General features: G+C 44.8%; 1 protein-coding gene across 9 annotated transcripts in view; it reads right to left on the reverse strand.

Moving 5' to 3' along the window:
• Positions 1-16,378, reverse strand: part of LOC139478303 (collagen alpha-1(IX) chain-like) — a 238,078-nt gene that overhangs the window by 91,492 nt on the left and 130,208 nt on the right. For all 9 annotated transcript variants that reach the window (XM_071260719.1, XM_071260721.1, XM_071260725.1 and 6 more), the window contains exon 4: positions 768-827. In XM_071260719.1, the coding sequence (XP_071116820.1) occupies positions 768-827 (60 nt within the window). The remainder of the gene's footprint in view (positions 1-767; positions 828-16,378) is intronic.

Below are 16,378 nucleotides of genomic sequence, written 5' to 3' on the forward strand. Positions count from 1 at the left end.
CACCAGAAGCCTATGATCCCGGTTCGCCCCGATTATGTTTCTAGGTTTGTCAGCACCATACCCGTGCTCGCGGGTTTTACCGAACTTGTAAACGTCTGAGACCTGCATCACTTTCCTCTCACATTAAGCTGACACGCCGCGATGTGACGTGAATACTGCTAAAAGCGGCGTTAAACCCAACTCACTCACTAACTACAAGCAGCAGTAGTGACAGCCAGTCCGGCTACCTAGTTCAAGAACGCCAACGCTTCCTCTGCATTAACATAGGCTTATGTGGATAAAATTCTTTAAGACTTAAATGCTTCAAAAGATTTTAATGTCAATTCACCATTGTCGTGTGGACAATATAATTGCTAGACTGACCACGGTCAACTTTGCAATAACCAGTCATGGTATGGTCAGTGTATGGACATTATTGTAAATAGGCAGTGCGTGAAAATATATTTGCATGTTATTTTGTGTAGCTGGCAAATCTTCATTTTTGTATTTGCCACATGTCAAATGTGGGCTCTAAACAAGTTCACTGGAACAGTGGTCCACGCAGGGGGCGCGAGATGGCTACCAAATGTCTTCTATTGTTTACAACGCCATATTGAAACTATCACCATGTCCTGTCCACGTCGAGCATGGCAGCTGCATGTTTAACATAGCTAAGTATGTGAAACGATTGTTTGTGCAATTTACTGAATGTTTGTACATGTATTGGCATAGACACGTGGCATGGACCGGAAGTGAGACATTCTTGGCTTGACGCATGCGCAACTCACCCGGAAGGTCATCCTCGCCCGGTCTAATCTCAGGACATACTGCTGATGGCTGTAGTAATTCTGAAATGAGAACATGCCATTTGTAATATAAATGTAACAACAGAATAACATTTATCAGTAGTCAACATTTATCAACAATCATTCGGCCGGGAAGGGGAAATACCTCTGATCCGTCCGCATGAATTATAAAGAAACTATTCATATCTTCATGGCTTATAGAAATACAAAATGTCAATCAAAGACATTTTACTGATACAGTCTATCATGCTGGCAATTCTGGAGGGTCGAAACTGCCTTTATCAATCTGCGATCAAGATGTATATTCTTTGATATTTAATATTTTATTGAAAACCTCTGAATGAGAGTCACTCCTTTTTCCACTGAAGTAGTGCCATCTCACATTCGTTTTGTATATGTTTTTAAAAGGGAAAGATCAACAACGCAATCTGCTATCTGGCAGTTTCGTCTTCCCTACATATTTTCAACTGCCCCACAACCCGTGCAGATCCGGGGTAGAATAGGTCTTCAGCAACCCATGCTTGTTGTAAGAGGCGACAAACGGGATCGGGTGGTCAGGCTCGCTGACTTGGTTGATGCATGTAATCGGATCCCAATTGCGTAAATCGATGCCCATGATGTCAATCATTGGATTGTCTTGTCCGGAATCGATTACATACAGACCGCCGTCATATAGCTGGAATATTGCTGAGTGCGGCGTTAAACAACAAACAAATCTAAACTGACCCTGCTGGACACAGCGCAACACGCCTCATGCGAGGCACCAATTGTCAACAATGCTCTTTACTGTGACGTCACAATCAAATTCCTGTAACTAAATAGAGACACGTGTCCTTTCTATTATTGTTTGCTTTTATGGGTTGGAGGGACACCAGGATTGCCTACTACTGAGGACAAGGGGCGTCTGCGGCTTGGGTAACTCTTAGCTTAGGACTCTATATAAAACACGTGCAACAGGTAGAACGACATATAACCTTTAATTCAGACATATTTATGCCCCCATATACATTCATTAGAGTGCAGGCTTCCTATTTCTGATTCATTCAGCTTGAACAAGATGCCAGTCTCACTATTAAGTCATAGAAAAAGCGCAGTGGTCGAGGGCGGGATTGCAGTCTGGTGTGTTTTGGGCTCTGACGTATAAGGTCACTCAGACACCCTATGAACTGCTGATACAGCAAAACACGTTCTCTGGTCGTTATAACAGTCGATTCCAGTACAACATTAGCCATCTGTGGTCATTTTAATTTTTTTCATAGAACGACTGTTTATTCCTCCTTGTGCGATAAAATTATACTGTCGTTGATAATCTGTGACTGTGCAAGAATGAACAGTTATTGACAGTTCTCTATACAAAACGTATTGTTAAATATTAATAGGTAACATTTACCTACGTTGGTAATAATAATGAATAATGTTCACAGCCAACTATACACCTGGAAATTAATTAAGCACCACCAGAATCAACATTTTGAAAATTAGTAAGTTGTATCCGCATACTTGCTATTATGGCCCTTTTTCTACACCATACCATTGCCGATACCAGTGCACATACGGCACGTGAAGCACAATATCCATGAAATGTCTAAAAACACATTTTGGTCGCTAACATTGCAGGTGCACATTTCTCAAAACAGACTGTATGCTCATTACAAAGCATTATCATGACCCGTCGTAGATTGTCTGAAGCGTTAAGATGGCAGATTATAGAGAATAGAAAATTGCAGGAATGTCTTGAAGGGAAATTGGACGCAGACTTGGAAGTCACTATACTGTAATTTCGAGACTAGTGCAGAAATACCGAACAACAAATGAATTTAAGAGCATGACACGCCAAGGTCAGCCTCGCTAGACACACAGGAGAGAAGATGCAGAATTATTAAAGCTCGTTAGACGACAGTACTGTTTTAAAGGCACAGTCGCTACCAGGCAGAGCGATTTCGGAACTACCAGAAATAGCCGGGAAACAGCTGGATACAGTTACAGAAGGCCATTCAAACTCAGGTACAAAAAGATGCTCGTTTGGTATGGTCTAATCAACGTGCTAAACTGGAAAACCGGAAGAGAGTCCATTTTTCTGATGACAAATTACAAGTACAAAGTACAAATCATTCAGGAAAATATGGGTGGTGCTTGATTAATGTTCTGGTGTATGTATTGACAGAAGGCCACACTTGTAGTACTTTATATTGACATCCCCTAAAGTCTGCCCAGCACTGCTGAACGATGACATCTAAAGACTGCCCAGCACTGCTGAAAGATGACACCTAAAGTCTGCCCAGCACTGCTGTAGGATGACACCTAAAGTCTGCCCAGCATTGTTGAAAGATGACACCTAAAGTCTGCCCAGCACTGCTGTAGGATGACACCTAAAGTCTGCCCCGCATTGTTGAAAGATGACACCTAAAGTCTGCCCAGCACTGCTGTAGGATGACACCTAAAGTCTGCCCAGCATTGTTGAAAGATGACACCTAAAGTCTGCCCAGCACTGCTGTAGGATGACACCTAAAGTCTGCCCAGCATTGCTGAACGATGACACCTAAAGTCTGCCCAGCACTGCTGTAGGATGACACCTCAAGTCTGCCCAGCACTGATGAAAGTTGACACCTAAAGTCTGCCCAGCACTGCTGAACGATGACACCTAAAGTCTGCCCAGCACTGCTGTAGGATGACACCTCAAGTCTGCCCAGCACTGATGAAAGTTGACACAGTTCAGAACCTGCATCAGGTTGCTTCAACAATCGTGATACGTTTCCATCCACTAGCTGGGGACTGACCACAGTACCCTCACCTCACCACAAAGCGATGGAGGGGCCAACGAGCCGCAGACTTCTGTTTGGTATAGGCTGCATCGCCTATCACCCGCCTGTCTGTCCACATAGAGATGCTATCTACACAACTACTACCACAATATGGTTTTATTACAGGGTGTATACCCCCTGGTCGTGTCACTTTCGGCGTCTTTCCTTAAACCGACAAAGTGACACTTGCGGTCCAGTCGAGGCACGTGACCAGGCCATTGTAAGTGGGGGAGCTTCCCCCCTCCCGCCTCTCTCTACAGTGGAGTAACACCAGCATAGATACATACGGGCTGGCGGGACGGATATGTAACGGAAACGTTTAAACTAATAAATGTGATGTTCGTTTCGTCAAATATAGATTATAACACGTATTCATGTGGTTGTTTGTCGTAATATTCACGCAAGAAAAGTGAACATTCTTGAAATTCCTTCAAATAAAGGTAAAGTGTTACACGTGTTCCTGTGCAAGTTCCACCGTGTCGTTATAAATTAATCAATAACCGCATGCGTCATTGAGGCCCTTGTTATACTGTTCAGTGTTTGATAGGGAGACTGGCATTCTCTTTTCAGTCTGTAGGGTTTCATAGTTGGGAAGATCACGAAAAGATCATAGTCTTTAAGTAATCCCATAGGCCCCTGTTACAAACTGTCATGAGACTAATTGGGATCGAGAAACCAAGACGTAAGTTTTCATGTAAGTTTTCACACAGGTTGACGAGCAGACCCATGCCCAAATCTATCCGTAAAAATGCATGTTAACACGGAGGTTCACGTATTCACACACCTGTCCGTCAAAATGCATGTTAACAAGGGGATTAACGTATACCCACACCTGTCCGTCAAAATGCATGTTAACAAGGGGATTCACGTATACCCACACCCGTCCGTCAAAATGCATGTTAACAAGGGGATTCACGTATACCCACACCTGTCCGTCAAAATGCATGTTAACAAGGGGATTCACGTATACCCACACCTGTCCGTCAAAATGCATGTTAACAAGGGGATTCACGTATACCCACACCTGTCCGTCAAAATGCATGTTAACAAGGGGATTCACGTATACCCACACCTGTCCGTCAAAATGCATGTTAACAAGGGGATTCACGTATACCCACACCTGTCCGTCAAAATGCATGTTAACAAGGGGATTCACGTATACCCACACCTGTCCGTCAAAATGCATGTTAACAAGGGGATTCACGTATACCCACACCTGTCCGTCAAAATGCATGTTAACAAGGGGATTCACGTATACCCACACCTGTCCGTCAAAATGCATGTTAACAAGGGGATTCACGTATACCCACACCTGTCCGTCAAAATGCATGTTAACAAGGGGATTCACGTATACCCACACCTGTCCGTCAAAATGCATGTTAACAAGGGGATTCACATATACCCACACCTGTCCGTCAAAATGCATGTTAACAAGGGGATTCACGTATTCACTTATACCCACACCTGTCCGTCATTTTCCACGTAAACAAGGGGATTCAGGTAAACCAACCCTATTTGATACACTGCATGTGAACAAGGGGGTTGAGGTATACCGACAGATGCCCGTCCCACTGAAGGTTGACAAGGGTTTTTAGATATACCTACAGATGCCCGTCACACTGAAGGTTAACAAGAGGTTTCAGATATACCTACAGATGCCCGTCACACTGAAGGTTAACAAGGGGTTTCAGATATACCTACAGATGCCCGTCCCACTGAAGGTTAACAAGGGGTCTCGGGCATAAAGTTGATTCTAGGCACTACAGTCTCCGTGCAAAGAAAGGCAACAATGTACGGTATGCATTATTCTTGTGTCACGCATTACCATGTCCAGTAATAGAGCAGCGTTTAAAGCTATCATCGGCTCTTATCTCCCCTCACCGCGAGAGGTTTTCTCTCTACCAGACACATCCAATTCTTTTGTCAATATTCAAATTTTTCAGATCCGCGAAGAAAGAAGAGGAAGGAGTGTGTGTGGTGGTTGGGATATAGGTGGTGAGGTCGGGGAATGGACTGAGGGGGTGGGGGACGATGCACGTCATGAGATGTTTGCTTGATTCCCCCTGGGTTGCTGCGAGAGGCTGTATCAACAACCTTTTTGGTTTTTTAACGGAACTTTTATTGGTATTAAGATTTCCTGCTATTTCTACTCAAACCTACAAAAAATAAGGTTTGTTGAAAAATATACAGCTGAGGTTGAGAATCGGGTTTCTCGTAAAATTAGATTGTTTATAAGATGTGTTGATATAGCTAGCTTCGTTTTCGTGATTTATATTTGTGTAACTGACGTGTATTTATCCAACAAGACTAAAATGAAAAGCACGTGTGGTTGGTGGATGTTACGGCAGTGTACATGGAAGGTAATTAGGAAAGGAACAAAGGCATGGTCACATGACTGAAACTCTCCTACAACCTCACACCCGTTGTTGACATTTAACTGTTGTTCGTGCTCTGATATGGCTATAACATATACCCCTGCGTTTACACGCGCAGTTTTTAAAAGAAAACAGTGTCACTGAAACAGGTTCTATGTGCTTATTTGGGTTCTTCTGCAATGTTTGTGATAAAATAAAACTAAATATTATTGTGATATTATAACCGAATTTACGGGAGGACTTTGTAAAAACAAACATTACAATGTGGGAAATTGTCTGAAAAGTGCTAAGATTGTACATCCATTGCGAAGTCGATGTGTCGGTAAACATACATGGTCATACGGTAACTGCACCCAATGACCCCCGCGTCTGGTATTGGACGGTACCACAGAAACGTATGGAATCCGGTCCAGTGCAAGTCTGACAGCTGTATGATCTTTTAACTCACGGCTTTTCAAAGCGTGGATGAAAGTGTCGACACACAGACAATTGTTTTGATAGGTAAAGCGCGCAATGTTTTCCCCTGAGATAGGAAGGGAGGGGGAGGGGTAGAGGGATGGAGTGAGGGGAAGGGGTAGAGGGATGGAGTTAGGGGAAGGGGTAGAGGGATGGAGGGAGGGGAAGGGGTAGAGGGATAGAGTGAGGGGAAGGGTTAAAATGGTGTGAGGGGAAGGGGTAGAGGGATGGAGGGAGGGGAAGGTAGAAGGATGGAGTGAGGGGAAGGGGTAGAGGGATGGAGTGAGGAGAAGGTAGAGGGATGGAGTGAGGGGAAGGTAGAAGGATGGAGTGAGGGGAAGGGGTAGAGGGATGGAGTGAGGAGAAGGTAGAGGGATGGAGTGAGGGGAAGGTAGAAGGATGGAGTGAGGGGAAGGTAGAAGGATGGAGTGAGGAGAAGGTAGAGGGATGGAGTGAGGGGAAGGGGTAGAGGGATGGAGTGAGGGGAAGGGGTAGAGGGATAGAGTGAGGAGAAGGTAGAGGGATGGAGTTAGGGGAAGGGTTAGAGGGATGGAGGGAGGGGAAGGGGTAGAGAGGCAGATTGAGGGGAAGGGTTAGAGATGGTGTGAGGGGAAGGGGTAGAGGGATGGAGTGAGGGGAAGGTAGAGGGATGGAATGAGGGGAAGGTAGAAGGATGGAGTGAGGGGAAGGTAGAGGGATGGAGTGAGGGGAAGGGGTAGAGGGATGGAGTGAGGGGAAGGTAGAAGGATGGAGTAAGGGGAAGGTAGAGGGATGGAGTGAGGGGAAGGGGTAGAGGGATAGAGCGAGGGGAGGTAGAGGGATGGAGTGAGGGGAAGGTAGAGGGATGGAGTGAGGGGAAGGTAGAGGGATGGAATGAGGGGAAGGTAGAGGGATGGAGCGAGGGGAAGGGGTAGAGGGATAGAGCGAGGGGAGGTAGAGGGATGGAATGAGGGGAAGGTAGAGGGATGGAGCGAGGGGAAGGTAGAGGGATGGAGTGAGGGGAAGGGGTAGAGGGATGGAGTGAGGGGAAGGTAGAGGGATGGAGTGAGGGGAAGGTAGAAGGATGGAGTGAGGGGAAGGTAGAAGGATGGAGTGAGGGGAAGGGGTAGAGGGATGGAGTGAGGGGAAGGTAGAAGGATGGAGTAAGGGGAAGGTAGAGGGATGGAGTGAGGGGAAGGGGTAGAGGGATAGAGCGAGGGGAGGTAGAGGGATGGAGTGAGGGGAAGGTAGAGGGATGGAGTGAGGGGAAGGGGTAGAGGGATGGAGCGAGGGGAAGGTAGAGGGATGGAGTGAGGGGAAGGGGTAGAGGGATGGAGCGAGGGGAAGGTAGAGGGATGGAGTGAGGGGAAGGTAGAGTGATGGAGTGAGGGGAAGGTGTAGAGGGGTGGAGTGAGGGGAAGGGGTAGAGATGGTGTAAGAGGAAGGTAGCGGGATTGAGTAAGGGGAAGGTGGCGGGATGGTGGGATGGGAAGGGGTAGAGGGATGGAACTAGGGCAGGGAGTCGCGGGATGGACGTCTCTGGTAACAGTATCATCATGATGAGTTTGCTTTTGAGACAAACTGATTAAGCTTTGATACTGGTGATACAGATCCTCTCCCAGGTGGTTCCAGGGTAGTCCCATCTACCAACATGATTCAGTGCTGGAGCAAGAACTACACATAATAACTGATTATACTTTGCCATAGGGCTGAATTCGTCCATTGTGTAGTTACTGGGAGGCGCCAATTGTGCTACAAGGAGATTGTGCGTGGATTATCGCCAATTGAATCAATTTTCACTTGAGGAGAGATGTCTGTCCAATTCCAACAAGACAAAATATGTTTGATTCTTTGGCTAGAGGCAAAGTCTCCAGCACTTTGGAAATGTTGTCGGGGTCTTTGAAAGTGATAATGAGCCCAGGCGATAATGAGAAGGCGGCATTTACAACACGAGTTTGATTATTCCATTTCAATGTAATGCCTTTTGGATTAACAGGAGCACTTAGTACATTACAGAGACTCAGAGAATCAGTGTTAGCTGGACTACAATGAGAGACGTGCGTGGTTAAAACTGGATGCTGTGGCCATGTTCAGTGGTAGTGTAGATGAACACACTTCTCGCCTCGGAACAGTTTTGAGCCGATTTCGTGAGTCATGTGAAAATCAGAAAAAAATCATGCCTTATTTAAAATACAGTGTATGTCGTTTAGAGCAGGTTATATCCAGAGAGGGCGAGGTGTGTGTGTAATTGGGCTGGAATGGGTAACTCGGGTACTCGGATCGAGTGGTTCCTTAGTAGGACCCAAATACCCACAGGACTACCCGGACCTGTGGTTAGTCACGTGATATATTGTTAAATGGCAAAAATTGTTCGCATTTCTTTCTGATTTTATCAATTTGAATGGAGATTCAAAGTTTATGCAAGACCTGATAGTTTTAGACGAGTATCTGCAGACATATTGGTAGGGCTACCGTCAAACTATTCTCAGTCGGACATTTGTACCTATCTCTTGAGACCTACAGCAGGTAGTCCTAGTGTGTAAGTGTGTGTGTGAGGTGTGTGTGTGTGTGTGGGGGGGGGGGGGGGGGGGGGGTGATGGGTGTGTATGATGGGTGTGTCGGATAAGGGGTATGAGTGGGAGGTAGACAGATAGACAGGGGTCCACCCAAAAGTAAAGCTGTGAGAGGCTGCTTGATACCTACTATTGTCAATGAAATGAGACAATCCTTTTTCATCTGCTTTATAATACAGATGGTTTGTCAAAAAGTTTGTTAATTTTGCTACACAATTTCACAAGGTAACCGATTGGGGAGTTATTGTACATGTAGGATTATCTGCAGCCATGCTTTCAAACCACTGAAAGAGAAACTAGTGTGTGCATTAATTTATGCATAGCCACACGTTGAGTATATACTGATACAGATGTCTTAGGTATTAACATAGGAGGGAACTACCCCAGATTCATGATACTATTTCAGCAGATCACTTTCAAAATCTCAAAAGAACTACTGTGTCACCCGAAGAGAATGTTTGGCGGTTGCCGATTCCATCCAATACTTTGGACAAGTCTCAGAAAGTACATTTAAATGAGGACTAATTATGAAGCTTTGCAATTACTTTACAATTTCAAGGAATTCATTATCTCATTCGTTCACTCGTTTTTCAGAGTATCAGTTTAAAATTGAGTACAGACCAGGACATAGACATTCAAAGCTAATGGATTATCATGAACTCCATGCAAGCAATGTGGACATGGTGACATTGAATCATCTGCTGTAGAAGTTGGCTCTAGTAGACTTGGTGACACCGAACCAGCTTCTATAGAAGTGGACTCTAGTGGACTTGGTGACACTGAATCATCTGCTATAGAAGTGGACTCTAGAGGACTTGGTGACACCGAACCAGCTTCTATAGAAGTGGACTCTAGTGGACTTGGTGACACTGAATCATCTACTGTAGAAGTGGACTGTAGTGGACTTGGTGACACCGAACCAGCTTCTATAGAAGTGGACTCTAGTGGACTTGGTGACACTGAATCATCTACTGTAGAAGTGGACTGTAGTGGACTTGGTGACACCGAACCAGCTTCTATAGAAGTGGACTCTAGTGGACTTGGTGACACCGAATCAGCTTCTATAGAAGTGGACTCTAGTGGACTTGGTGACACCGAATCCTCTGCTATAGAATTGGACTCTAGTGGACTTGGTGACACCGAACAAGCTTCTATAGAAGTGGACTGTAGTGGACTTGGTGACACCGAATCAGCTGCTGTAGAAATGGACGCTAGTGTAGTTGCAGGAGTCCCATCAAAATCAACAAATATACATTTTGATAAAGACGCAATTATGTTAGTAAGAAAAGTAAAACTGAATCACAAAAAATCTTCGTAAGGCCGAGGAAGAAGAAGATAAGTGAGTGAGTGAGTGCGTAAGTATGGTTTTACGCCGCTTTTAGCAATATTCCAGAAACATCACGGTAGGGCTTCAGAAATGGCTTCACACATTGTACCCATGTCGGCGTGACGAGCGAACCACTAGGCTACCCCTGGCCCATGGTGGAACATATACCTATGTACAAAGCAAGGTGACAGGGTGACACTGGGGTGTAAACGCTGGAAAAGTTCAAACCCCTACATGTCTGGCCATTCACAAGCAATGATGTCCTGGTGCAATCTGGAAAACGGAAAATTCAAAAGAAGAAGAATCGTGCTCCACAAATTCTCGTGCTTCTCGATTAGATTGAGTCACAAGTGTGTTCCAACTCTCGTTAATGTCCACATCAAGGGTATCAGGGTGTCCACAGTTCACAAGAAACAGTGGAGAATATCACAGAACTATTGCTAATCTGAGCATGGAGTACATTGTGAAAAGTTTTCAAAACATTAATTTTTCGCTGAATGCAGACATTAGCACACAGGCCTCTTTATGCTAAATTACTATAATCTCAAATATGAGACTGACAAAAACGCTTGAAAGAGGAACAGATTACACCATGAGCCTGTGTGGAGTACACGGTATGAGTGTCATGGTGTTTTAGCATTACCGACAACACATGTTCTATCCTGAAGAAACAGCCGCACCGTTGCACGTATCGGTATTGGAAGCGCTCTTTGATGTCGTCACCGCATCCTTCAGCTCCGACAGTATCATAAGCAAAGGTTGTATATTGCATCTTTTCGTGATTGATTGGTGAGTTGATACACCAATAATGTCATGTTTATTATCAACCACGAGTAACAGGTTACATCTGTGTTGCTCAGTCAACGGCCGCAATTCTCCGACAATGAGCCACATCATCCAATGTTTGCCCAGAATTTGTAAAGCTTACAATACTTCTAAGACGATGCAGGTATGTACAGTCGCTATCTTCTTTCCCTGTTACCATATTGTCAAGCCTAAAAGTCCACCCAGGAGACTCCAGTAGCTGTAGCTGTTCATTTAACGTGTAGTCAAGGTTACCCACACAACCAGCCATCAGTAACCACTGTCCTCAGTTACCAGCTATTAGCAAACTGATACGATGCAATATTTCAGTAGCCATTACCTTTAGTTTAAAGTCAAAGTGACCTCAACATTCAGTTGCCATCGACAGCCATGGCCTCCATCTCTACATCTGTAAGTAGCCATCTTCATTCATTCTCATAAATACGTGATTACCTCACGGGATCTCCCAGGAACCCTTAAAATTTGATCTCAGTACACACACATATAATGTGCAACTACCTGTCGTCATCTTTTGACCAGATGACCTCTAAGATGTTTCATGAGCAGCTCTCAGTCTTCATCATACATCCACAAAATGTAAATTCAAACACTGAAGAAATACAAGTGTCCCTGGAGCGAGCAGGGGCGGAGATGCCATGGCGTATGCGTTGAGGAAACGGAATAACTTCAGCTGGCACCCCCTTCGTGCATTATCTCTGAGATAGCAGCTGGCCTGTTCAGGGATCCACCCTCAACCGTCACGTCACCCACTGTTGGTAAGACCGGTAATCGCTTCCCACCGCAGGGGCCGGCTTCAAACATCCACAACCAACGTTCCCACCCCCGAGTGTGGTTATGGCAGGGACGTCACTCAGGATCAAATGTACCTGGGACTTATAGAATCCAAAAGCAAACCTGTTCCATTGCAGATATGTGTTCAATGTAACTATATTTCAGGAGTGCATGTACATGTCAGTCGCAGTAGGATTAATATTAATACTTGTATGAATGGATATCAGCTCATCGTCGGCATCACGTGTATGTTGATGCCAACTTAAATCAGTAAAGCAAGTAACAAACTGCCATAGGTCATCTGGACGACGGAACAATACGTCTCCTCACATCTCTACACCCTACCCACAACTCCAGTCTATATCTACTCATACCTCTACACCTGCCCACAACCCCAGTCTATACCTACTCATGTCTCTACACCTGCCCACAACCCCAGTCTATACCTATTCATGTCTCTACACCTGCCCACAACTCCAGTATATATCTACTCATGTCTCTACACCTGCCCACAACTCCAGTCTATATCTACTCATGTCTCTACACCTGCCCACAACTCCAGTATATATCTAATTATGTCTCTACACCTGCCCACAACTCCAGTCTATATCTACTCATGTCTCTACACCTGCCCACAACCCTAGTCTATATCTAATCATGTCGCTACACCTGCCCACAACTCCAGTATATATCTAATCATGTCTCTACACCTGCCCACAACTCCAGTCTATATCTACTCATGTCTCTACACCTGCCCACAACTCCAGTCTATATCTACTCATGTCTCTACACCTGCCCACAACTCCAGTCTATATCTACTCATGTCTCTACACCTGCCCACAACTCCAGTATATATCTAATCATGTCTCTACACCTGCCCAAAACTCCAGTATATATCTAATCATGTCTCTACACCTGCCCACAACTCCAGTCTATATCTACTCATGTCTCTACACCTGCCCACAACCCCAGTCTATATCTACTCATGTCTCTACACCTGCCCACAACTCCAGTCTATATCTACTCATGTCTCTACACCTGCCCATAACTCCAGTATATATCTACTCATGTCTCTACACCTGCCCACAACTCCAGTCTATATCTACTCACGTCTCTACACCTGCCCACAACTCCAGTCTATATCTACTAATGTCTCTACACCTGCCCACAACTCCAGTATATATCTACTCATGTCTCTACACCTGCCCACAACTCCAGTCTATATCTACTAATGTCTCTACACCTGCCCACAACTCCAGTCTATATCTACTCATGTCTCTACATCTGCCCACAACTCCAGTATATATCTACTCATATCTCTACACCTGCCCACAACCCCAATATATATCTACTCATACCTCTACACCTGCCCACAACCCCAGTATATATCTACTCATACCTCTACACCTGCCCACAACTCCACTCTATATCTACTCGTACCTCTACACCTGCCCACAACTCCAGTCTATATCTACTCGTACCTCTACACCTGCCCACAACTCCAGTATATATCTACTCATGTCTCTACACCTGCCCACAACTCCAGTCTATATCTACTAATGTCTCTACACCTGCCCACAACTCCAGTCTATATCTACTCATGTCTCTACATCTGCCCACAACTCCAGTATATATCTACTCATATCTCTACACCTGCCCACAACCCCAATATATATCTACTCATACCTCTACACCTGCCCACAACCCCAGTATATATCTACTCATGTCTCTACATCTGCCCACAACTCCAGTATATATCTACTCATATCTCTACACCTGCCCACAACCCCAATATATATCTACTCATACCTCTACACCTGCCAACAACTCCAGTCTATATCTACTCATGTCTCTACACCTGCCCACAACTCCAGTCTATATCTACTCATGTCTCTACACCTGCCCACAATCCCAGTCTATATCTACTCATACCTCTACACCTGCCCACAACCCCACTCTATATACTCACACCTCTACACCCTGACAACGTACAACCTCTTGTGTTATAAATGTGTACACTAATGCCAAATCAGGAGAAGTTGTATAACTCAAGCAGAATGTAGGAAATTGTAAATGATGTGTCATGTGTGATGTGTGTTGTGTAATGTGTGATGTGTGGTGTGTGATGTGTGATGTGTGATGTGTGTGAATTGTGTTGTGTGTTGTGTGATGTGTAATGTGTGGTGTGTGAAGGGCGTTGTGTGTTGTGTGATGTATAATGTGTGTTGTGTAGTGTTTGGTGTGTGATGCGTGATGTGTGTGAATTGTGTTGTGTGTTGTGTGAAGTGCGTTGTGTGTTGTGTGAGGTGCGTTGTGTGTTGTGTGATGTGTGATGTGTGTTGTGTAAATCACGGAGTGACATTTTACGCTGATGCAACGTTTTTCAATACCCTTCACTTAAACAAGAAATAGCTTTGCCCTGATAAGCCACACATCTTTTTAATAAAACATTATCTGAATTTCAATCCCTCAACATAGCGGTGGCATCTTGGTCCATCACACGGATCTTGCTTCTCCCCTGACAGATGTAGAGATGAGATAGGCTTATCTCCGATCACGTGACTGTACGAGGTGGACCCCGTACTAAGGCTTGGTCACCCTAGATAAAGGTATCCTCACAACACATCGTATTTGTGTTATGTGGTTGTGGGTCTTCTGTCGGCCAGGAATGTGCAGTTTGTTTACAGAAGTGCAGCTGCATGTGGTGCATATTCCCTAGCCGCCCAGCACAAGCCGACCAAGCTGAGGATTCCCCGGGTGTCAAATGTAGATGACCTGAGCCAGGAGGAAGAATTTCACAGACTTCGTAAATGATGCTACCTGATTTACATGGAGGTTACATTCATAGATTTAAACAGGTATCTCAATATCACACATTACCAAGCCCATTGATGTATATGTTCTGCGTATCTCGAGAAAAAAAGGCATAAACAAATCTTTAGATGTATACCCTCCGCGTATCTCGACATCAACACGTCCAAGTGCGTGGTGGTATGCTTCAAAACCTCAGCTCCAACGAAGCCTATCTCGTTATCAGTAAAGATTTATCCTGATTCCATAGTAATGCCAAAATACAGAAATTTACAATGCAAAGCGCCAAAGGCCTATCAAAGAACGTGCACTGTACGAGTGTTCAAGCTCGGGTCTGGGAACGTATTGTACTCTACTGTGATAAGCCTTTAAACGTGTATCGACAACAGATCCAACCTTATGTCGAGTCTCTGAACAAGTACACGCTGAGTATATGTTGGAGGTTCTACTACACTAAATCAGAACCAGTTGTGACAGTGCGGTTTTTCGTAGCCTTCAGTGCAGATCGAGAGATATCTGCAGGCTGTGATTGGATGATAATGTGTAGGGTTTTTATGTCTTTTAAATGTACATCCATACAGATATTAAAACTGACCATGTTTAGTCTTTTTCAACATGATGACATGCTGAATGTGACCACAGGTATTTTCAAGTAGGTGACATTTGGTGCGGAACTTGGGTTGTTGTGTTATGCTTCCTGTACTCGGAAAAGGAGCTGGCTAAGGTAGTCATATCTTTTGTTTATGTTGCTGTGCTAAGGCCAAGCCCTCCACACACGTACAGGTCATAGCTGTTGAATGTTTAATTACCATTTTTTTTAAATATGACGTTACGATAGAAGTCATGGGAAAACATTTGGTTGTGTGTAACCTGGATGGGTCTTGATGTCCACAAACACCGCAACACGAAGTCACGTGACACGTACGTCACACGCTATCCTTTGGAGGCGGCAGATGTAACTTACACGGACATGACGTGTCTTCACGTGTGTTTTCAGGCAAGATTAAAAAATGCAACACACGTACAATGACACAAAATATGAACCTCGTGAGCTGTGCACTGGGGCAACTGTACTTCTGTCACAAGACTGTAATTCACTGGTTTGTCTGGTCCGATTATTTACATGCTGCTGGATAGAGCTTAAATATTGCGGCGGCGTGAGAAAACATGCACTCATTCCCCGGTAATATCGTCACCACGTTCCTAGACCACGTTCACCACGTCCACCACGTCCACCACGTCACCAGCTCGTAATTAGAGTAATTTGTAGTGGCATTCCTTTTTCAGCAAATTTCTGGACGTCAATGAAAGTTGTCGTTCGTGGAGAGTGATCTGATGTCGACATCTACCAGATACACACACGCATGCTGTGCCGGTAATACCTGCATGGTGGGCTGCTATAGGCCCATATCCGTCTGCTGGATACACACTCACGTGTGCATCCAGATCTCCTCCAAACAATGTGTGATACTTGACCGTCTTCCTCCCTCTAGATAAACTCACCTGGCTTACCTGGAAGGCGGGGCACAGGTAAATATAGAAACCTGTGGGTGATGTCACGGGAAGAAGGCTTTTATGTTTAATTGACTCATCCTTTTTAGACGGTGTCCAATGCTTGTAGTTACACCTTAACACATGCAAAGCCCACATTGCGACTGCCACAAGCCTACTTGTC

The sequence above is a fragment of the Haliotis cracherodii genome, unplaced genomic scaffold (assembly GCF_022045235.1).
Source record: "Haliotis cracherodii isolate W230 unplaced genomic scaffold, xgHalCrac1.p SCAF_4, whole genome shotgun sequence".
In the NCBI taxonomy this organism is placed as follows: Eukaryota; Metazoa; Mollusca; class Gastropoda; order Lepetellida; family Haliotidae; genus Haliotis; species Haliotis cracherodii.